Source organism: Myripristis murdjan, chromosome 15 (genome assembly GCF_902150065.1).
Source record: "Myripristis murdjan chromosome 15, fMyrMur1.1, whole genome shotgun sequence".
Classification (NCBI taxonomy): Eukaryota; Metazoa; Chordata; class Actinopteri; order Holocentriformes; family Holocentridae; genus Myripristis; species Myripristis murdjan.
Window position 1 is genome coordinate 22,868,571 of NC_043994.1, and position 24,862 is coordinate 22,893,432.

The following is a 24,862-nucleotide window of genomic DNA, read 5'->3' on the forward strand; positions in this document are numbered from 1 at the left end:
TTACATTCCTCTGAAAATCTCCTCAAACTGGTTTAAACTGGATCCATTGGGAGGCGGGTTAAACAAAGACATAGTGAGTCAGCAAACTTGATTAAATACAGATTTATTGTTCAAAGAACTGGGGGAAATGTACAGATATATCTGTTGTACAGACAGCCCTTTGGGAAGAATGAGAAAGTGAGACACACACTGTCAGAAGAGTAGGGATCCACTATTGTTAATCCTACTGTCTAGCAAAGGCAGAGAACTAAAAAGGCAAAGCAAACACAAACACATTTGAACTGTGTACTTGTTGTGAGAAGCAAAGATATTACACTACCCCTGCTGAATATTCTGTACAAACAAGTTGAGAACTTTCATAAAGAGAACACTTGGCTTTTTACAAAAAGAGTCCATTCATTTCCAGACCGACTGACTATACAGATCTTGCAAAGATTATCTTTTAAGACAAAATAAAATGGTTTTAACTCATGGATGAATTAATACATTAATGCTTGACTTGAGACAGACCGAAATAACAGAATACTGGAAACCATTCCCATCATCAGACAGACAAATGCAGATCTGTATTTGAATGAAATGCTGTAACTTGTGACTGGACACCACTAAGTTTTGTTACATATTACAAAACTTCCCCGGTGAACGGTTCCACTTTTCTTTTGAAGCTGTTGCAATTAAACAATCAATACATTTTTCTTTCCCAAAGTCAGGGCATGAAACTACATTCAGTGTTTCAAATAGAAAAAAGAAAGAGAAGAAAGAACAAAGTGATTATTAGAAATCAGGATTCTTATGTTAAATATCTCCCTCAGAGCTGTACATGTTATTTCGACAAGAAACATTCAGAGATTTCAAGACATCTCAGAGGTATAAAAATGAAGAGGTATAAAAATAAAATCACCTTGTCATGACTAGAAGAGCACCAGAGTCAATGGTGTCAAACAATTTTCTCATTAGTACCATAATTAAGTCTTAAACAAGGGATAATCTATCCATGGACAAATTATGGCAGCAGTTCAGGATCACCATGTCTTCGTCATACCCACAGGGATAAGCCCTCCTCTGTCAATCATATGAGTGAAAGTAAAATTAGTGCACATTTCCCACAACGGTTCTCTGAGCAGCTAAATAGTACATCTTTCACCTTAACCAATCCCAACTTGTCCATACTGACAAACTGTGGTGATCGACTTGGTCTGTAGCAATGTGCCTTGCTTCACAAACAATCCTATCTATATTTAATGGGGTATACGTGTGGCGGTGCCATGATCAAGATGGTAAAAGGAGATGAAATTACAGAAACAAACCGTAAGAAACTTGATAAATCCTGAGTCAGTTTATAGTTGTGCAGGCACTCCACTCCACTATGAGATTTGTAACTTGGTGTATACATTTGTACAGTATGTATTTGTCTGGGCCGCTGCATGAGCCTTCCTGATGAACACAAAAAGAGGCTGCTTGGTATGGCTGAGGCATTACCAAAATAAGTGATAAGAAATTTCTCAGTGACACCTAATCTACATTTTACTATCATGTGCTGAGTCTCTACCTGCATGTCTACCATGTACAGTATCTAAATGACAATATTTGACAAAGCTCTGGCAGAGGATTTACAAAGCTGGCAACAGGATCCGCAAATGGAATGTAGATTTGGGGGGAAACACTCCATTACTCCGTAACAATTAAAAGAAAAATCATAGTTTTCAATGGGCAAGGCTAAATCATTTTCAGAAATATATAAAGTAAAGCTACAGTTCAACAATTAGTGAGCTGAAAAATTTATCAGCCCCAAGTCCACTGGTCTAACTGCAGGTCTCACTTTTGTGTGGCATAGCCTAAAATTTGATATGTTTGTCATCTCAGTATGAAATTTGACTTAACCGATCTACAACTCAGTACTCTTTGAGTAATGGCAACTGGGAGGTTGTGATGATGTGCAATGACCATTGGAATGTAAAATAAGTTAACTAAATGATGAGGTGTCTTCTACATAAAAATCATGTTAATACTGGAAAGAACAAGACAGAGGGCACAGTGACAGAGTGTACATTATGTCATTAAAATTATATGTACCACCTAAACTGAATGCTATTTTCAAAGTTGGCAGAAAGGGCCAACTGTCCCCAGATAACTTGATCTGCTTATTCACAATGGAGACACATCACCCACCGAGCCATGAAAAACTCAAGACAAAGATGTAAACATCTGCACAAAATGTTGAGAACAATGGTGGGAGAGATGCAGAGAAACTTCCTCAATGAGTGTTAGCTGAAACCAAGTCCCGAGGGCCAGAGGCCTGTGTTTCCAGAAACAGAGCCACACAGAGGGCAGGTAGGCTCCGCGGTCCCTGTCCATGTCCTCTTTCTGGGGCAGTGCAGGGATCTACCCCCCTTGGGGTGCCCATTGGGAGCAGAGTCCAACAGCAGTACCAAAAAAAGGTTAAAGACTGAACACCAAAAATCCTTACCAAGGTAAAGAGTGCCAAGATGAGAACTATCTTCATCCACAGTTTAGGGGTGTGAGCTTTCTCAATAGCATTTAAAATTCCATGCCTAAAAATAAATACCATGTCAAAAAAGGCTATTTTACAAATCCAGATTTTTGTAGCTGTACAGTGTCAAAGTGTCCAAAGCATGAGGAGTGTTAGTAGCAGTGTAGTGTTGTAAGTCTTACACAGGGTTGGAAGAACCGTTCATTGACCATCAAAGCCGCAGAGATCAGGTTAACTGTTTGTGTGAACAGCTCGTCTCTTGCTCTCCCTTCTCTTCTCTCTCGTAAGCTGCTTATTCAGCAGCGGCATTTAGTGCAGACAATTAGGGATACTGGCAAAGGATTATGGGGAAATCCCTCCACCCTCTGAAACTGAAGGCATGCCATTTAACCAATACAACTACCACTCAAGCTTATAGGAGGGGAGAAAAACTTGCCACATCACCCCATCGGTGCAGGGCACAGAGACAGGTCCTCTCTTTCAAGTGCAATAATGTTAAGGAAATACACACAGAAAATGAGTCCCCTTACATGTCAAGGCAAAAAAAAGAAACTAATTTCTTCATTTGTGCATTAGTGTCTTTCCTGCATGGGACCCTGTGCAGTGTCTTGGGTTGTGCCTATGCTATGTCAGGAGCAGAAGGATGTCTGTGTCCTCGCTTTGTCATCAGAGATTTCCTTTGACATTTGTAGATGTTGTTGATGTAGTGAGTCCTGTTGAAGGAGAGTCCTTTGCAACTATCTCTTTAATCCTTAGTAGATAGTGTGCTATGTTAGTGTTGAGTCCCTTGATGTAGGTTGAGATGCCCTGTACAACTCTTGGTTCAGTTCATAGTTCATTCACATATTCAGTGCACTCCTTAAGTATTTTATGTTCCTGGCAGCATCAGTGCCGCACTTCATTATCGATGAGGCTGTCCTCACCGGACTGGAAATCCTCATTCAGGCCGTTTCCAACATTGATTATTTCCTCGTCCTGCGAGGACCCCTGACCATCATCCTCACCACTGCCTGAACCGACCTCATCTGAGTTTGGGTCTTGTAGTACCTCAGCAATGTACATCTGCTGGAGAAGTGAAAAGGAAAAAGAAATATCATGTCAGAGAATATATATGTATATGTTTTGAACTCTTTAAATTCCAGTTGTTCATACAGTTTTACTCAAATAGCTTTCAATGACTTTTCCATGTCTTCTTCATTAAATTTGGCATCAACAAAGAAACACATTTTTAGAGCTGACACTGGAAAGATGTTTTGACACTATACTGTATAATGAATGGTGTGACAGACAGAGCGTACACCTAAATAAGTTTCTCCAGAACAATTGGAAACAACAGAATTTGTAGTTAGTTTGACCAAGAATGTGGACAGTTTTGGCTGCAGAGCTATTTTCAACTCTCGTCACTAGACTGAGACAAACTGATGCATGAACACACAACAGTAATCTTACAGCCTCACCACAATGACTCTACTCCGTTTTGTTATTTTAATTGGTCAATCAATCTTTAACAATGTTGATGCTGCTTTAGTCAGATTTCCATCACATTTTTCAAAATATTTATAAAACTGTATTTTTCCATAACTTTTCCAGGGCCTGGAAATATTATTTTCAACTTACTTCAACGTTTCAACATTTTCAGGTTTTTCATGACCATACAAACCTTGAAATATCTACTGTACTTGTAAATAAAAATGTAAATATAATAAAAAAAAAATGTAATGATGATCTCATAAATTAACCATATTCAGATACTTACTGCTGCCTTGCCAGTGGGAGAGGTACGCACTGGACGCCCATTCTCCAAGCCATCCACATCCTGGGTGTCAATCTGGGACAGAAAACACACATTTGGCATGAGCTTCTGAACGTAAGCGTGATCAGAAACATTGACATGAGGAATTCAGATAACATGAAGATTGTGTTAAAAAATGATAATAATAAGAAACTAGCTGGCTGGCTAGTGTGTTACCTTGTAGTTGTGAGCGCTGAGATATTTAAAGTGTCCAAAGCAGACGTGAGAGAGGCAGACAATGATTGTGATGATCAAAACTACAAACGTGAACATGGATGTTGGGGCTGAAAAACCTGGAGGAGAAAACAGCACAACACTTGTTTACTTGATTGCTTGACCTTAAGTGAGCATAAGGCCAAAGCACAAACAAGTGCGACGCATATGTTAGGACACGAGTGGCCTGTAGGTGGAGCTCTTTTCTTACCCGCACGAACAGTGGAGAAGAAAAGAAGCCAGAAGAGACAGAGGATTGGGGCTGCGACCACCTGGTTAACTGCCCCAGAGTGGATCTTTTTGTCCAGTTTGGAAGGCAGGTAGGCGTAATACATGTTGTACCTGTCCGCTAGGTGCTTCAACAGCATGTACATCAGGCCTGGGCAGGGGAGGGACACAGGACACTCAGTGGACATAATCCTATTAGACTAGTTAATAAGATTCTGTATAGAGACAGAGAACAGATCCCTGACATGCTCCCTACCTGTGGTGTGTGCTATTCTTTACTGCTATTTAAACCACAGGCTATCATGTAACGCTGTGGTAGCTGGTAGAGCCAAAGTTCATAAGGCTGTAAATAGCGGAGCTCACCAAAAGGGACAATGATTGGGCAGGTGATGCTGTAGGTCATGACGACAGTGAAGACACACATCATCCAGGCGTATGCCGCTCCAAACTGGAACTCATAAGCTTGATGCTGTGGGGACAAAATGTGATGGGACATTATACAGAATCAAAATGAAACATCCTTATTTCAATGTTCGAACTTTTATTGTGGCACAATTCTGTGTGAAATTAATACATGTCTGGAGAGTGTCATTGTGCATGCATTCTGCATCGGGTCAATAAATCAAGTAATACTGTACATAATACAAAGTGTTAAATTTGGCAGCTTTGTCACTAATCTCTTTACTACAGATTGAGATTTTTTAAATTCCTCAGTAGTCAATAGTTCAGCACAATTTCAACTCAAAAACTGAACTGATCTGAACTTTTGGCAAACCAACACAGAAATCCCCAGCAATAGGCTTCTAAGTAAATTTGCAGCAAACCAAATTACACTAACAAATGGCACAGTCCACCAATAATGTTATTACTAAAGAAACAAGGATGGCTGTAGTCCAGATGTAATGTGAGTAACTGCTTGTGCTCTGATGTGTTCAGCTCACATGTCCCATCACCTGCTTCACTACAGTTCAGACTGATTCCTAATACATTTGACTTTAGTGCAAGGACGGATGATAGGCCACAGTAAAACACCAATACCTACAGGAATATTTCTCCAGAAAAAAAAAAAAAAAAAAAAACAATAAACAAAATATTTCGCTGATAATGAGAGCAGTGATACCCACTTAACATACTGAAGACATACTGGGTATGGCCACATTAGTTAGTTTCTAAATCATTGGAGCAGCCTGAGAAATGTCCATATCACAGTGTATGCTCTCATTTTCAGCTAAGGAAGAGGCTTATTCATGTATACATGCTTATTTTTTCTGTCTGAGGTCATGGAAAGATTTTATTTCCAATTCAATTTAACTGTGGCTGTCTACTGTAAGGCACAAATTATTCCCAGCTGAGCAGTCTTATTACAAAAACTAACCCTCTTGACGTTCCTCCGCTCGGCAGCAGAGCGAGCCAGACAGAGGCGGATCATGTACATGAGCAGACCCGGGATCCTCAGCAGGTCCATGGCGTTACCAATGAACGCGGAGGCAATGACGTAGTTCACGAAGAAGGCCCCGTTGTCGGGAAGGAACACACACCTGCAGAGCAGTGAAAGATGACACCAACACTTAAGAGTGATGTCTGAATCCGTGTTCATCAAGTTTCAAGGTACCGACGCTGATCCTGGACCAGATTTATTCCAACGATCCTTACGAGATGTGGGTGAAGCAAATAATGTTTTGTTTATTCATGCATTTTGAACTGCTTTGTGTATCAGAAAGGCAAGGATGTCATAGGGGACCTTTCAATGGAAGACATAACATTTGGACATTGACAGAAAGTTTTTATGAGTTAGTTTTATATTTCCCATTACTGACTCAATCTTAATGTCCTGAAAAGGCCATTCAGTTGGCGTTCTAAATAGGTTAGCAATAATAATATAAAAAAAAAACCTACTGATTTGATCCCTCTTTCTTAGACTTGTTATGTTGTTGTTTTTTTCTTTCACATTTCTGCTTTATTTGATCATCATGGTACAGGTAGACAGGAAAACCAGGGAGGAGAGAGAGGGGATGACATGCAGCAAAGAGCTTTGGCTTGGCAGGCCGCTGCGGTCAGGACTCAGCCCTGCAAAGTGGTAAGCGCTCTACCAGGTGAGCTGCCAGGGTGCCCTGATTATGTTGTCCATTTCACAATGAATGGAAGCCTCGGTAATCACCAAAAAATAATTGGTTATCCACAAAAACAAATCAATATTACCTAAATAACAAATTTCTGTTTTTTTTTTTTTACATACAATACTGAAAACCACAGCATACCTCAGCTTGAGATGTTCCTTGTGTGGCAACAAAAATTTACTTTTCAATATTCCTACATCTCATTTTCAGCAATGGGAAAATTTCAATTACACCTGAACAAAAAGAAAACAGAAAGAACCTATTAGACAAAATGGTCTGTATATTATAAAGCACCCAAATAGAACCAAGATGGGAGACACAGTGATGAGACTGTAACAACAGAATAAAATGCAGTGACAATTGCTTTGTAGTAGACACTGCAAAGTCTGGTTTGCGGTAAAATCTAAACAAATGTGTCACTCAGTCAGTGTGTGAATGTGCCTTGTCCTTGCAGTGTGACACAGACTGAAGATGAAAGATACACAGGAAAGAAATCCAAGTGGAGAATATTCACAATTTTGATGACCGAACTGACTTTCCCCAGTCAAAAACTCTGGTATCTGGTCTGATTTGAAGTGTTTAAGCCTTTGCTCTGAGTGGTTTATGGTAATATCGGTCAAAGCCATGCTACTTACTCAAATCTCACTGCAGCATCTGCCAAGAATCTTTTGTCAAAAAGCCAGCGGAAGAAAACATCCAAACTGCAAAGACACAAAACATTATTTGAACTGAAGAAGGTAAAGATATAATCAATGTGTGTTGACATGCAGACAAAGCAGCTCTAAAAATTCCTTGTATTGCAGATTTGCAAAGGGAAAAAAGACATGCTATACCTGCTGAGTCCAAGGGAGGGCAGCAGCAGAACCATGAAGATTAAGAAAGTGTAGCATTTATGCATTGTAGTCCTGTTCTCTCCTGACCTGTGGGACCAAGACAAAAGAATTTCACATAAGGAACAAGAATACAACTCAGATAACACATTGAACTGTTAACTACTGCAGATTAGGCCACAGAGTGTTCTGGTAAGGGACATACCGGGTCCAGTGAGCTTCAAAGAAGGCCGAGTAGTACACAATAGTGGGCAGCAGGGCAGAGAAGGCCCACAGCAGGAGGGTGGGGAAGAACTGGGTGATGATTGGATTCTGGAGGACAGAAAACAGAGCGGTTCAGAGTTGACAGACATGCTGTGGCCAGAGAGTGGTGAAATCCCCGGCCTTAGCAATCAGAGGTGGGCCTGATGGCCTAGGATCAAATTCTACCAGAGATAACTGTGTATTGTCTCTCTTCTTCTGTTCCCTTTGCTATATCTCCACTGTCTCAATCAGTAACAATGCTGAGGGGGGTAACACTGTCAAAACCTCTTAAAAAATAAAAGACCACTAATCATTATTGAGCTTGGACAGATAGCCTTTCTCTCAAAGCAGCTGCAAAACTAAAGGAAAGCACTCACATTTAGGTACTCAACAGGTTTGGTGACATTGAATTTGTCCATGGTGGAGATGATGATGGCTGGGGTGGTGAGGAAGAAGAGGAGGAGGAAGAGCACACAGTTGATGATGAAGCAGCGGATCCACCAGGAGAATCCTCCCACTGACAGATGCTCCCTGTGGGAACAAGTTCATGCAGCGGTTAGACCGACACTGAGCGATGACCCGCAGTTATGGACACAGCTGGCCGGTAAACTGATACCAAGGCCCAGAAACTGGTTGGTCATCTAGAGAAAGAATAGCTGAAGTATTCTTCTTCTTCAGCCTTTTATTGAAAATTTTAAAAATCATTAAGTTTTTATTTGAAAGGTTTGCTTTGGGTACTCCCATTACCCATGTTTCTTGCATTACTCAAAAACACATTCAGAAGCTTTTGGGTAGAATATGATTTCAGTGTGCTCCTACCAGTAGACATTTTGTGGGTCAGGGGCATAGCTGACAGTCCAGTTCTGTATGTGGAGGTTACTGCTGAATGGAGATGACCTAGGCTCTCGACGACAGTGACAACCCTGACACTTGCAGGCATTAAAGTCCTTCAAGATTCTGGGAGGGTAAACGAACAAAAGGTTAGGTTTAGATGTTGCAATAGGTCAAATGTCAGAGAACGTATCAACTGAATTAAAAATCTATAAAAAATAATATACACATTCACTCGATAATTAACTTACATGGCAGTGATGGCCTCATTCTGGAAAGTAACAAAGGCCATTCCCAGTGGTTTGCTGTTGACCTTCTCTCTCTCTTTCCGATATTCCTCCTTTAGTTTTGCCTCCAACTTGGTATAGTAGCTCACCGCCTCTTCCTGTGGGATACATGAATATCTAGTCAGGGTCTGTGATTTTGTTTACTTAAGTTATTTAAATCATCAGTAACTTATGCCGTCAGGGACAGAAAAACTCCAAGGTCCATACATGCTAACTGCATAGTTACTCAAGACATATAGGAATAAACAATCTATAACTTGTCTGCTAGACGTAATAACTGTGGAAATAGTATTGCACTTCTTTTGAATGAGACCTAAGACCATGATTAATTGGGTAAATTTTACTCATGTAATCTGAGGTTTAAGATGTTATATCAAAAAACATTACATGGGAAGTGTTGTGGTTTACTTAAAATCAGAGACAATCTGATATATACTATTGTATGTCTATTATATAATGGCGCTTAATGGACATAAAAAATTATCCCTGCCGATCTTTATAACTACACGATGAATGTGGTGAACAATGTTGCAAACCATATCAGCTGATTTAACTTGTTGAGTAAGTAATGATCAGCTTTATACCAGTAGACAGCATGCTATGTACCTAAAAAAATTTGTAATACTGGTGTTTCTTGCTGATTTGGCACCTTTGATAACAGAGGCAGGGAAAGTTGCTATCTATGGCATAAATTTTGAGCCTGACACACAACATTTGATACTACTAGCCAGAGAGTCTTTGCTTTATACCTTTAAGCTTTAAAAAACTGATGCTGTTTGCATTAATGGTAGCATGACAACATTATTACTTGCTACCAATTTACATCAAGGCTAAGAAAAATATCAAAACAGATACTATAAATAGATGTTAATATACAAGCTCAGTAATTATCTGAAAATATGTGGTTATGATGGATATCTAGGAGCAAGTACACGTGTGTGACCCTGCTGACATGTTTTTCCTGCTTTGCCCCACCTCTCCACATATATCTATATGTTGACTGCACAGTCAGGTAGATGCCTTCCTTATCATAAACCCTAAAAATGCTTGCAAACAGTGGCAGATAGACATAGATGGAGCCCAAGAACTGAAAACCTGAGCTGTCAATCTGACCTGCTCACAGCCTTTGATGACACAGCAGCAGAGGTGTCCGCAGGGCTTTGGGTTGATCATGGTGGGAACGTGCTCTTTGGCCTGCAGGTCGGTGAAAAATTTCCTGCTGCGTTCTGTCTTCTTCCTACATAAAAAAATAATCAGCTGTGTCACACTGATGGGCTACTTCAATCACCTGTGGCAGATGGGACACTTTTAATATATGCCCATAAAAGTTATGAAAGGGAGGACAAACAAACATGCACAGACAAACACACATAATACCCAATAATACACAGATTTTTACCTTTCAGAGTTAAGGTACATCAGCCTAGCCACATTGTAACAGATACGAGCCTCTAGCACAGCACAGTTTTCATATGCGTGCCTGTGAAAGAAGGGAAGGGAGGGAGAGAATGGTAGATAGGATCAAGTTTCAACAAGCCTAAATGCACACACATTTTAACACATTCCTGACAACAACAGCAACAAGCACTGAGCTGACGTTATCTCGACAACACAGATCACCACTACTACAACAATCACTTTCATCAAGACTGGCTGTGTTTGTATTTTCTACTTTGGGGGTTTGGGGATTGAAATAGAGGGGGCAGATTCAGAAAGTGAGTCTGTTTTTTTATTTTTTGGTAGTATAGGTCAGAGAGTGGTGGAACAGAGATAAGACCTGGGTTAATACTATTTGGCCGAGTAGGAGGTGAGCCAGCCAGCCGCCCCCTCCCCCTCCAATCTTAGACCATCCTGACACATGACTTGCATAATACTGCTCATCTGGCTTCTGTTAGGGACAATTACACATATAGGCCAGCCATTGTCTGGTTCCAGCCACAGCTAGGCCAAATCTACTTTTAACAGGAAGAGTCATGGCTCTCATAGAGCCTAATACTGTTATTGCACCATTTACTGCCATGCGAAAAGAGCAAGTGTGCCGTTTTTGACCGCTATGGATTCAACATTGGTTTCTAAGCCAGGGCTGGGCAATACAATGACATTTCATTGATACTGTGATGTGAGACTAGATATCATCTGAGATTTTGGATACTGTGATATGGCATAAGTGTCGTCTATTCCTGGTTTTAAAGGCAGCATTAGTGCAAAGGGATTTAATTTTCTCAAACATACTATAACTGTTTCACTATTTGTCTGTAGCTGTAGTTGAACATTCTTAATGATAGTGTATGAAAAAAAAGTGTGTGTAAATGTGTTGTGAAACACTGGTCATTCCTACAATATCATCACAGTATCAATATTTGTTCAATAATGATGTGATATTTGATTTTGTTGATGCTGAAAACGAATGCGAAAGATGCCAAACAGTGCTTACTCAAAGTGCTGCTTTATGTGCTTCTCCTCCGCATATTTAGAGATTCCATTGACGAATAAAGTGCGTTTCACCTGCATGGAAATGAGGACAAAGAAGTTATTAATGTTAAGACCTAAGCATAATGCATATGCATATGATATATACATACATACTTCAGCGAGTGCATGGGAAGGTCAGGTGCCCACAAATGTAAAGCAAGAAAGCATGGGGTGTGTATGATACAACCATCTACAGAAGCCATGCAACCCACCAGGTCATCCTCTCTGTAGTGCATCTTAGAAGTGTGCCGTCTCATGCTGTACACCGTCAGTAACAGGTAGAGGAATGCAAAAGTAGTGTGCAGCCATAGTAGTGTATTTCTGGGAGGCACAAAGGGTATAAAGGGCTTAGTGTCACTCTTAGACATTTAAGACTTCTTCTTAGACATAAGATTTGAAAGATTAAGTGAAGAAATGACTCAAGAATCACTCACTTGGCATCTAAATTCGCTATAGTAGTTCGCCCAAAACTGTAGGCATTGTTTTCTGTAACAAAAAGATAGAAGAAATATGACATTTCACCTCGTGGTAAGACTGATACTGCACACTACACTATAAAGGCAACAAATGTGGAACATAGTCTAATTTGGTAGGTTAGTAACAGTGCTTTTTGTAATTTGTCATAAAGCAGAAATAATGAAATGCATGCTGTCATAGAGGACAGAGTAGACTCATGTGATACCAGAAAAAGAGACAAAGACCTCCAGTTGAGGTAGAGGTTGGCCTGTACTGGAATGCCATGGTTGAGACTGTCAATAGTAATTACCGGTAATAATAGAATGTTGAAAATTTGCACAAATCTGATTATAAATAACATGAAAACTGGGAACAAGTATTTTTAAAAACTATTTTCTCTCCGGCTATGTACACATATATTCTTTAGATATGAAGGGCCCAGAAACACTATTTAGGAAGATAGGGAATACATTTTGCATCCATTGGTCACAGTAACTGATGAATTTTGAAAAAATAATCACCTATCACTTTTACTAGACATTTCATTATTTGACATAAAAAAGAAACACCAAATTACACTTGGATAACCTATCAAAAGTGACTGAAATCCAGAAAAGCACCAATTACTCCCTAAATATCCCAGCAATTAATTTGTCATCAACTTACCAAGTAGGTTTCCAGAGAAGTTAACAGGTAGGACGATGCCTACAGAGAGCACACCCACCACGACCAGCAGGCCGATTATGTGGCGCTGAAAGGACAAGTAATGCACTGCATCCTCACCGCACTTCTCCCTGATCTCCTCATCCCTACAGAGAGCACACCAACAAAGTCAGCGACTCAAGAACATTGCAACACACACACAGGATAATTTCATAAAATAATTTTCATTCAACCAAATTCAAAGCATAATATTATTCAGTAATATCAGCTTTCGGCCACATTTTTTTGTTTTAATTTCTGCTATGTACTAATCCAATACACGGTAGATTGACTCACTTGATACGGAAGATGGCGGTCAGCCAGGAGCAGAAACCCTAAAACAGAAGAGAACAGAGAACTGAACATGCTCTGCCAGTTTTAATATAGAAACCTCTTAATGAAAGTGCACCATGTTGTTAATCCTGTAGGTCAGGAACAAAGGCCAACTTACTGTGTCTCTCTGCTCAATGTCCACTGAGCTGGAGACTGAGGTGAGGCGCTCGTAGCGTTCAGGTGTGTCTGACGTCATGGCAGAGGCCACGCTGTGCACAGAAGACAAAACACAGAGCATTTGCATGATGTTACATAACTCTCCAGCACCACTACATACCATGAAGGAGATGTTAGTTTTTCTTTGTGTTTCAGCACACTGGGATTATCATCAACGTGGAAGAGTTGTAAACATAACACACACACACAAACACGCATAGACACATGTGCCCTGAAATGGACTGAAGAGATTCATCCCTGTTCATCCTGTGCAGACACAGGATTTGGTTTGGTTAACCAGCCAACCACAGGAACAACCTTGAACCTCTGCAGTCCCATTCCATGCAGCGCCAGGAGCAGTTCAACTAGTTCACACAGGTTCAGTACAACACCACTGTCACAGCAAATTGTTGAGTTGTGAAACAGAGTTAGGAGGCTGGCTGAGCTCTAAGAGAAAAGGGCATTCACAGAGGAAACAAGAGAAACCCAGTGATCGTCAAGGGGACAGACTGTCCAGCAGAGCCAGAGGATCTACAGCACAACGTTTAGTGTACAGCAAATCTGATTTTACTTCCCAAGGAGGTCATGTCAGACCATGTGACTTTTTACTTATCTGGAAAACATAAGCAGGACACATGCTCTGCTGGAATTCCTACCATGTTAAACTACATTAAAGGATGACGTCATCTAGGGCTCTATGAGATTTCTAGTGGAATGAGAAGAGACCCCACAGCTTTCATTCGCCGTCAGCCTTCACTCCCCCACATTCCTCTGAGAAACAGGGATGGCTCTTGTCTCTAGCAGACCACATACAGATGCACCATGTTAGGGCCTGTCTACAATAACAGCCACAGATCAGGTAAGTATTACCTCTCATTGCAAGCATCCTGTCTGTGCGCCTCATGCGGTGCGCTCACACAGAAGAAGTCCGTGCTTGACAAAGAGGTCAACACACAGATTAGCACACACAGATCTGATTAGGACGGTGAGAAAGACAGGGACACCGAACAGCAGTACAATAGAGTGATAAGGAGCGGGTGAATAAGTAGGGGCCTGGCACTGGGAAACGCCTGAAGGAGGAAGAGAAAAACCACTACCACACCAAGAGTGAGAATAAAGCTAAAAAACCCACAGCGGCCTAGGCAGAATGGAGGAGAGTTATGAGTTAGAGAACTGGAAAAAGGAGCAAGGAAGAGGTCAAGAAAAAAAAAGGTGTGAGGCTACAATATGCGGAAACAACATACTATTCCCGATCATCCAAACGGCTGTAGCGCTGATCCATTCTTCTGGTAAAAAGAGAGAAACAAAACAAAGGCAGTCAGCTTGATTAAGAGGAGGAACTGATCCTGCTGCCAACAAGGGTGTCACATTAGAGAAACGGTTCTAAAAGCCATGTCAAAGCACTACATACTACACTAGAAGCAACATACTATACTAACAGAGGTGTATATCCACTTTGGAATATGATGTCCAGATCTATAAGTGAGTCCTTGGACAATAGTTAAATCTTGTGTTATGTGTGTACCTTGTGTTGAGACTCACGACTTAATTTTACATACTGTTGAACAAAATCCGGGATATCAGACATGTCACATTCAAACCATGTTAATAGATGATGAATACAGTTCACTTGGCAGTGCAACACTTCCAGCAATTGCAAGACATTCAAAAGACAGACACTGGTCCCAAGTCAGCACTTTTGGTGGTATCATGAGACAAGAGGCTACACTTTCTGTCTGTTACAAAAGTCCACCGCTCCCTGCCCCACTCCAGCCCCGGTCCTCTTCCACCCTGTTCTCCACACACACGTGCAGCTGTACAAATAGCTGCAACACTGGACAAACAAAGAAAGGGGATGTGGGCGATGGAGTACTGTGTCATGTAGTTTCTGGGGTTCAGAGTCAAAGAGGCCTGAAGAAACAACTGATCTCTCTCTGTCTCTCCCTGCTGAACTCCATCCTTCTTTCTGTTCCCCCTCTGTCTCGCACACGATATAGAAATTTACGAGTAGTTGAATCTGTTCTTGTTGGTGGGTGTCTCTCTCCCTAGCAACTTCCACAGAAAACTTATGGCTCTGCCAGTCATTTGATCATTATATGTAAACCTTATTTAACCACGAGCAAATTTTAGCCACATCAGTCCTACAGTACCTAAATTTATCTGGCAGCATCTTAAAATAGCAAGGAAACTACAGGCCATGTTGTCTTATGCAGACAGTGGCTCTGATGTTGCCCAGGGAAAGGCACTGACATGAAATGAATTAAGTTACTCATAATTTCTTTGTTTCTTGTTCCTTCATTGCAGCTTAATCCCAGCAGCAGTGTTGTCTCCTCAAGCCGTAGGAATCATGCAACAAGTTACCAAGCCGACCGCGTGACGGCGTCATGGGGGTGACACTGTTGTTCAAAGTTAAACTGCTGACTGTGACCTTCCTGTCTGCGCAACCACAGTCCTGAACCTCAGTGCACGCATAGCTAGTGATGTTTGATACCATCTGAAAACTCCACTTCCCTGACAAGAATGACAATGTCAAATTGCCAAATGCTGGCAAAATGTGCCTGACACACTGGTCAGTAAATTTACATCTGAATACTTGCAAGTCTTTGGTGTCTCTGCCTGCTGCTAAACTTTGTCTTTGCAGACCACCATACACTATCTCATCCAACTACTTCCTGGACAATTCTTTCTAAGAATTCACTCTTTAAAATGCATATCATGACATTTTAACAATATTTCTAGAAAAAAACAACAAAAAAAACAAAATAAAACATAAAAATAAAAATAAATAATAATGAACTGATTAGCAGGATACCGGATGCTGGAGCTTTCAAATAGAATAAGAGTCTTATCTTGCAGATTACCTGTCTGCATCAGTCACCAGTGCAAGACGTCCGTAGTCCCATGCTACCTTTCGTAAGATGGAGAATACAAACAGCAGCCCCTACAAGAAACAGAATAAACAGTGGTGGTTGACAAAACATCTCATCGTTTCACAGGGATTACTCAAACTGCTTGAACAAGTTTACCATTTAAAAAAAAAAAAAAACTATACACTCCCAGAGGCATTTTACATCAAACACATAAATCAGCAGCTTGTATTATAATTGGAATACATGTGAAGTGGTGCAAAAAATGTCTTGTTCTAAGTCCAGTCGAGTTAAGTCAGATCAACTCAAGTGTAACATTATTATCCAAAGTAGGAAATTCATTAAATCAAGCGATACAAAACAAGCAGCGGTTCTTTGTCTGCTTTCCTGTGTTACTTATGCCTCTCTTTCACACACACCCACACATATATATATAGTACAAACGGAAATATTTAAAAATAGAAAATACACCAAAATAGAATACAAAATACAAAGATGGTTCAAACCGTAAAAGCACAAAAAAACAAAGCATAAATGCCAAGAAACAAAAAGCAGGCTCAGAGCTGATAGCTGAAAGTGGTGATGGCAGTCTGTAAAAAGGACTGTTTTCGGATTTTACACTGCAGTAATTTGCTCCTCTGACTCATTTTGAAGTTTTGATGTAATGGATGTGAGCAATCACTGAGAATGCTATGAAGCTTAGCGAATATGTGAGCACGGTAGAGCTGGACAAGTGATTTCTGCTTGGTTACTATGAACATACAAGCAGGCTAATACATCTCAAACAAAATGCTGACAGAACGCTCCTTTGCCACAGCTCTGATCATCAGCCACTGCCTCCATATGAAAAAAGGACTCACCAAGAAGCACATAAAGTCGAGGGCAAGGACAGTGGGCACTCCACCGAACGGCAAGCCCTGGAGCACAGTACTGCGTATTCGAGCAGAGTAGCAGTATTCCTTGGACGTGTCGTTGGGCTGCATTGTGGGGCAGACCGCTGGGTCCGTGCATGTTTCAGTTCCCATGATGGCCATCATCAAAATCAGCGCACAGTGTATCACTCACTGCAGCATATTGAGTACCTGCAAAGGGGAGATAACAGTAGTATTTCATGCTTTTCACCAAACACCTTTAGCACAGGCCCTTTTTTGGTTATGTTTAGCACAGTATTAGACCAAGCAAACATTATAACACTTTTGAACAATAGCTGTAAATATCTAAAAATATTCAGTACAGTAAATGTACAAGGTAATGCTTTATTTTTGCCATGTAATCCAGAAGACATAGTCTAAGCTTTAGGCAATAACTAAAGTTTGACTTTTAAATGTCTGCATGTTGGAGCATCACTGTTTTTTCATGTGGCGATGACATAGGCTGTGTTTTATCTGAATACAAGGAAGAGGATTGTGAGTAGGGCTAGGCAATATGGACAAAATCAAATATTATGATATCTACTAATACTGTAGTGATGATTATGGATGATTATGATTACACACAAGATTTTTGACAAACAATCATCAGTAACATGGAAAATGATGATCAAGGAGGTTGAGGCAAGCTAGAACAGCATCTAATAAATCCAGAAAATTGTATGCCTTTACTATATCGCAGCCTTTTAAACCAGGAAAAGACAACACTTGTGTTTATCACAAAATAACAAATATCCAAAATTCCAGAAGATATGTAGTCTCCCAGTAATCTACATAATGATACATCATGAATATTGGCAGTTAAGATGTTAAAATACCTACAATAATACAACTTTTATTCTCACCGCCTACTGTAATGAAGTTTGAACACTCAACACAAAAGAGTGAGGTGTCCCAACCTCACTGACTGACCTTAATTTACCTCTTTGATAGCTTTCGCACTATGGTGGTAGCATCCTTGTAAACAGACACCAGCACTGCAGTGAGAGCAGAGAGTGCTCTCAGGTTTTCAGCGAAGTAGAGCCATGCCTGAGAGGGATGCTTTAAGACATCAGAAATAGGTCTGTTTTGGAACGCTGCGAACCTTGGTCACGAAACATACCCACTTAAATATCGTAACCACTTTAGCTGCAATACATTACATACTGACATTAGGCTGAGGCAGGAACTGTATCCCTTTAACTTACACTGGAAAAAAATAAAACTAAAGCCATCCAATCAATACATGTAGTCATCCGATGACAAATCAGAACAGGCTTCAGAAAATGCACAACATGGTATACACAAACAAACGGAGTTGTGAACTAGAGGAGCTCTCACTCTCACTTATTCCATCGTCTCAACACATGTAGTACCAGAAATACCTGTTCAGTGGCATGATGCACCACAGTCACATGCGAGTTAGCACTGGAAATCATTAGATACTGAGTCAATCAAAAAACAGGATTAAATGTATATGTAGCGTACCTGAAAGCCAATTTTGTCCTTCCCCATCATACAGAAGACGGACCCACCCAATTGGATATAAAATATGTAGAAGATGTAGTACTTCAGACAGATCCAAGGGCTCAGCGAAGGCCAGGCTGGGTGTTAGACATGGAAGATAAGTAGGTGGCCTGACAAGTGGTGGCGAGTGTGTCTGCACAGTCTCACTGCCACACTTGTACCCTTCAACCCACTATTACCAGCATGCACAATGTTGCTCATCTGCCCTAACACTAACTCATTTATCCTCTCCCTGGAATGCTGTGACATCAGTGGACAGGGACGCTGCTGGAGCTGAACAATAGACCGATAGAAAGCAGACGGTTCAAATGGACCAGTCTCAGCCCATGAAGGACACAACATACTCCCCTGTGCCTTATATAAAAATGACACCGCTGCACATCCTGAATCCATGGCAATAAAGTTCACAAGATGAACGTCAACCCATTCATCTAAAAAAAAAAAAAAAAAAAGCAATCTCTTCGGCACAGATCATCTCAGAACTCATTACTACACTTTAACAATAGATGTCACATGTAATGTAAGTAGGCAGAGTGGACATATTCTCTATTAAAATGCCAATGTCATATCAATATTAAAACAACCCGAGTCAGCGGAAAAGTAAATAACAAATGTAAAACTAGAAGAGTGCACTAAGTCGAATACATATCCCCCTCAGTTGTGTTGCCTTACCTCGGTGTGCAAATCTGGACAGGAACATTTCCAATTCCCAAAACCCAATTCCTAAACCCTTTTTTCCGCCCGCCGGGAGAAGGGAAAATACAAAAGCGTGGTCTGCTTATCTCCCTTTCTCCAGTGCTCACAAAAAAGCAGCTGAAGGGTTGGCACTCAGTTGAGGTATAAAGCAGGGCTCTTGATCAAACAGTCATAACTATGCACAAAAATAGTGGTAAAAATAATAGTAGTGGTGAAACTAAAACTGTAGTAGTAGTAAAAATAGTAGCCCAGTAGTATGCAAAATTAGTTATGGACAGCTACATGCAGACAGGGACAGATACAAATGACAAAATGCATGATTCCCTCCAAGCTGCTGCCTGGTGGAGATAACAAATGACTGTAACCTCAGGCCCCAAGGCAACAGGTGTACTCACTTGTAATGCCACTAAAATACTAACTTTGCATGCTACCCCTTCAGCAATAATCACACATAAATTATGTTCTTTTTAACTCTCATCCAGAAAAATACACAACATAGCTATAAAAGCATGTGAAATGGAGCTATTCAGAATTTTGTCTTAGACCTCAAAAGATGGACAACATACATGAATGACATTAATTAAAATATGCGTAACAATTCTGTGGGTTACAATTTAAGCACATTTTGTCATCACAAATTGTCTGATAATGTGGTGGAGATGTCAAATTTTGACAATTCAATAAGAAAATATTCAAAATTTAATGATATCAGTGAAATATTGGTGAAACACAGATATGCAGACTGCAGTCAGAGGACAGAAGCTGCAGCAGCGTGTACGTAAATGACACCGAAAACACGGCAGGGACTGTCAGCATATTTTTTTTAGTTCATTCGGCTGAGCTGTGGGAAAAAATGCTTATAATAGTAGGGAAAACTCTTATTTTTATGAACTGCATCCACATTTTGGCAAATTCTGCAATAAAATATGTTTTACAATTGATTCTGTTTTCACTATCAAATTCCGCAATTCAGCCCATGTTTCCTGCATTGCGAAAATCATAGGATCCTAAATTCCTGTCCTTAATGTAGATAAATCTGAATTGCTCATTTCAAGCCTGAAGGAAAATTCTATTATCAAGCCTCCCTGTCAGGCTAAACAGCTGTTCAGTTAAGGTCAACGACTCAATCAAAAGTTTCCCAAGCATTACATTATTTTGAGCCTCAAAATATCAATGATTTTCTTCCTCCCTTTAAATGTCCCTATAGATTTCTTCTCACAGGATGCATGGCTCCTTGCCATTTCCTGCATTCAAAAGAAAACAGCTGGGGTCAGGCTGAGCCTCCTCGTTAAGGACCATCTCTGAGGAACAAACGTCCTGCTGCCACAGGAAATCAGTCGGCTATTTAAGTCCAAACTCAAGACCCATTTATTTACTTAGTACAGCATGCAGTTCAGCCTTAACTGGCTAGCATGCCTATCTTAAATGGCAAGTAAAGTTGGTATTAATCAGATTCTGACCTCACAAGCCATTTTTTCACATTGTTTACATTCCTGCAGTATGTCATTTACTTATTTCTGCAGCTGTCCTTGTGTTGTTGAGTGCTATTATCCTATTATCATGGTGCTATATCCACTTACAGGTGTGCTAGTGGGCTTGCACACTGATACATATGTGCACACACACATTCAAGTGGAAGTTTGACTGGACAACTTTTCAACTCACATACACTTTACAAGGCAAACCATTTAAACTGAAGTGGTGGATGTATCACCGTACCATAGTACTTTGAACATACAAGCCTACAGCATGACTCAGCAGTGCAAAAATACCGTGCCACCTTTCCACTTGATGCTGGTTGCTATGCTACCATCAGTCTGGCATACATTCTCAAAATACAAATAAACATAAAGGGGATGAAGGCAGTGAGGGAGAAAAATCACATGGTTGTTCACTTGATACTCAACCTAGAGCAGGTTTGCAGTTTGGTGCTACTACTTTACAAGGCAAAGCAGCGTAGCATTGTCTAATTGTCTGGAACGACAGGTTTTTTGGTTTTTTTTTTTGCTAAGCAATATAACAGCGAAGCAAGAAAAAAAAAAACACCTACAGAGTATGTGGTTTGCTTCAGTTCCATTAGGGAGCGATACAGTACTTGGGACTCATACAATAGTGACACAGATCCAAAATATGTTGCTGCTCAGAGTACTTGAAAAGTGCACAATCTGTACATTTTACATCAACAGTGAACCTACTGAGCAGCAGAACACACATTCATGGTCTTAAACATTTAGACATGTGTTTTTTCCTATCAGCATACAAAATGTTATTCCTGTGCATTCACAACCTCTGAGCTGAGTCAAATGTTTGAACATGGCTCTTTCGATGGTAGAAATAAGCAAATCAAAAATCAAGTCTGAAGTAGTCTACTCATGGAGCGCCCAATTGAAATCCTCCACTTTGCCTCCCCAGTTAAATTAAAATTAGGATAACAGGAGGGACACAGAATAACTGCACGGATTTCTAGGAGTCAGTTAAACCAGTTTTGTTCAGCTCCACAGCGCTGCCCTATAGTAATATCCAGAAAATTATTGGAAACCTTCACCATGATGAGTCAAACCTCACCAACTGAAAGATGTGCTCATGATTATCTAGCTGCATCTAGTCAGACAAGCCACTCCCTTAAATTTAGAGAACTATGTATGCTCGTGACTAACTGCCTTCTCCAATTATGCCAAAGAGATAACCTTCCTTTTAAAATCAACAAAAGAGTCTCACTTGCACTGAAAACAACAATGATAACAATCAGAAAATCTAGGTATAGCAAGGCCTTCCAAAAGGGTTACATTTCATCATTCATCATATATTCATCTCAAAAACACAGTCCTGACTTTTTACTGCACCAGACGAAAAAACACCAGTTTAACCTAATCACCCTAGTTAACTGAATTTTCCCTCATCTCAGCAGAACAGCCACCATCCCCCTTCTTGAGAGAACTTGCATCAGATTTGAGAATAAGTGCTCTAATGGGCAACTTATTCCAACAAATCTACAACCCAGACACGTTTATGCCTTTTGTGCAAGTTACTAGTTCTGACTGATAATTGGGTGGAAGTCATACCCAAACAGGGAATGAAATGCATCCCCTTTAAGCAAAGTGCTAACTAGGCCAAATTTCACCAAATTTCCACACACATTTATGTAAATGTGACAAAATTATAGTAAAACATCAAATAATAAAAGTTACAATCAAGCACAGGTTTGAATTCATTATAAGCCTTGTTCACTGTGCAAAGTAATTATCAAAAAAGCCTTTACATTTGAGTATATAAGCTATGTATTCTGTTTGACAACATGTCAAACTTGACATGAGTCAGCCAATAATGATGAAAATTCCTTAGATAAGCAAGAGAGACCAGCAACTTGGCTGATAATATACAATTGCCTGTATTAGCCTTGTGGGTATTAGCATGTAAATCATTGACAACGCAAACACTGCTCAGCGGCTGAGCTTTGATTATCCCAGGATTATGATGTTGTCAATGCAATCTAGTGATGTGTTTCACAATTATGTAACAACTAATGTGTAATTAGGACAACACACACAAAAAATGGAGAATAAAGATGGGGCAAAACAGGCAAAGAGACAACTGCTGGCTAAAAAGAGAAAAATCACATCACTACTAAGGATCACAGATGTGTGTACATGATGAGCTTTTGTTGGTTAAGGAGAAAATGTTACTCCCAGTGAAATCAGACATCATAGTCAGAGCAGAAAAGCCACCAACAGGCCATGTTGGATAGATGGCAAATGCAGTCCGATGCTAATTGTGAAAGTAGTGATATACACTTGAGAGAGCAAACAATGGCTGCTCTCCAAGGTCTGGCTGCAGGATAGTACCGCTAGCCTCCTGCCTCAAATCAGCATAATGAGCCAAAGCACAACTAGACACACCATTGCCCGACATGCTGCTGAACAAAATACACCAAAATGACTGACATAACCTTGGATGTTACAAGGAGTTCTGTCATTGCAATTCAACTCTACCTGCAAAAGATTACTGTAAGTTGGTGATGCGCTCCATATTTAGGGTGATCTTTCAATGCAAAAGACTTCCCTTACTGTCAGGAATCTCATAAATCACCAACAGTTACAGCTGACCGGGCCAAACCTGGGAAATTGGATATAAAATGATTTCCCCTTTGACCAACTTGTATTTTGTGCATTGTAAGGGCATTACACATGAGGGATAAGCACCATTTTCCTTGGTAAACAAGATGGAGTTAAGCAAGTGAAGCCCTGTATGTTATGTTTGTTATCTCCTGTATGCTATAAGTCAGGGTCCTGACAGTAAGTATGTCAAAGTTTTCATTCTCTCTGAAAGGTATTCCATCAATATTTCATCCAAGTCACTCCATCACAGTAGTGCTCATGAATACAAAATTAAACCTGATAGAGGACGTCTCATGTTCTCCCCATTCTTTGCAATAGGAAAGGAAACATCTATTATTAATAGTCAAAACCAGATTCCGGCTACTCATCATTCCATCAGTCCATGATGAGGCCCAGTTTAGGTAAGTAATCAAGCTGGAGTGGTGCAAACACCACAATATTCCCATTCTACTGCTCAGCCACTGACGTTTAATAGCGATATCAGGGTTGACTGATCATTTGCGAATTATCTAATGCTATATTAAGCATTGAGCTGAGCTGAGGAAAACATTAAAACTAATGTTAGTTGAATTATTTCAGGTCTCTAGTCAAGTAACGTTACCTTGCCTCCCATGCATTATCATTTGCTGTTATTTTCGAGTGCAACACATTGCGGGCATTCACACCAACTTAGCTAACATCAGCTTGCATGGCAGCCTTCAGTACAAGGGCTCGGTGGGGGGTTTAGCATTCAACACCTGCCATTACTGTTGCTTTACAACGCTGACATCTAATATAACTAGAATTATATTACGAAACGTAGCTATGGTCAGCCTAGCTATCGTTCGCTATCAATCTGGCCAGTGCTGATAAATACAAAGGACGCTGATTACGTTAACCTGTTTACATCGCTTATTGTTTGTACTAACCGCTACCGCAAAGTTGCAATTGCCGCAATTGTAGGGAAGACACAAAAACAACCAACATGAATGACAAATAAATGCAGCGTTAGGTTACACAGCTAAATAGCAAAGTAACAGGTTACCTTGTTATGGTGCGCAGGGAGCGGATTTATCAGCCACTTAGCGACAGCTAACGAGAGCTAGCAGTCAACGGCGGCGTTAACGCTAGCTAACTTAGCTCGGCGATATGGCAAATAACAGGTGGAGGCTCTCTAACGCCCTGTGGCTGCTCCTCATCGAAGTAACGAGAAAAAATAACGTCTCTTTTCCCCGGACCACAACAGCAACAGTGACCGCCAGCTACCAAACTACCGCTGCCCTGTTCGAACTGGGTGTCTGTAACGTTAGAGTCCACGAAGGAGGCAGAAGCGGCGCTGTATCCAGGCGGCTGCGGCGGCGTCTGTGTCCGTCAGTTGGTTTAGCAGCTCTCGCTAACCAGCCCGACGGGAGGTGACGTCCTCCGCTTTAGGACGTGACGTACATAGATGCTGAAGATGTAGACAAGAAACGGATCACCCGGCTGGCTGCTTCTAAGTTGTTATATATCTATATTCTCTCTGCTGCGTTTTGATGACGTCTGACAAATGTATTAACTATTTTCTCTAATCCTTTGTTTAATTAAATTCAAGCCAAGTGCACGAAGTATACATGTTACAC

General features: G+C 40.5%; 1 protein-coding gene across 4 annotated transcripts; it reads right to left on the reverse strand.

The window, feature by feature from the left end:
- Window positions 1–86: 86 nt before the first annotated feature.
- LOC115372582 (CSC1-like protein 2) lies at window positions 87–24,649 on the reverse strand. Of its 4 annotated transcripts, none has more exons than XM_030070604.1 (24): window positions 24,289–24,648; window positions 16,879–17,100; window positions 16,013–16,092; window positions 14,396–14,437; window positions 13,114–13,204; window positions 12,960–12,997; window positions 12,627–12,769; window positions 11,939–11,990; window positions 11,717–11,825; window positions 11,467–11,537; window positions 10,432–10,512; window positions 10,146–10,269; window positions 8,997–9,130; window positions 8,734–8,871; window positions 8,292–8,445; window positions 7,877–7,983; window positions 7,675–7,761; window positions 7,477–7,542; window positions 6,100–6,262; window positions 5,088–5,193; window positions 4,708–4,875; window positions 4,461–4,576; window positions 4,248–4,319; window positions 87–3,556 (listed from the first exon to the last, which is right to left on the reverse strand). In XM_030070604.1, the coding sequence occupies exons 2-24, from the start codon at window positions 17,053–17,055 to the stop codon at window positions 3,377–3,379; spliced, it is 2,499 nt and encodes an 832-aa protein (XP_029926464.1). In that variant the 5' UTR covers window positions 17,056–17,100; window positions 24,289–24,648; the 3' UTR covers window positions 87–3,376. The 4 variants fall into 4 exon arrangements, with proteins under 4 accessions (XP_029926464.1, XP_029926465.1, XP_029926463.1 ...); XM_030070605.1 differs by having other exon boundaries at window positions 3,377–3,556; window positions 14,396–14,434; window positions 24,289–24,649; XM_030070603.1 differs by lacking the exon at window positions 24,289–24,648 and adding an exon at window positions 18,415–18,532 and having other exon boundaries at window positions 3,377–3,556.
- Window positions 24,650–24,862: the final 213 nt, after the last annotated feature.

Bases quoted from the DNA above. Each gene is read 5' to 3' on its own strand.
- LOC115372582 (XM_030070604.1), bottom strand. From the start codon at position 17,055: ATGATGGCCATCATGGGAACTGAAACATGCACGGACCCAGCGGTCTGC. The intron at 11,538-11,716 runs GTGGGTTGCATG...ATTTCCATGCAG, and splicing joins ACTACAGAGAGGATGACCTG to GTGAAACGCACTTTATTCGT. The intron at 10,270-10,431 runs GTAAAAATCTGT...TTTTTTATGTAG, and splicing joins ATGTACCTTAACTCTGAAAG to GAAGAAGACAGAACGCAGCA.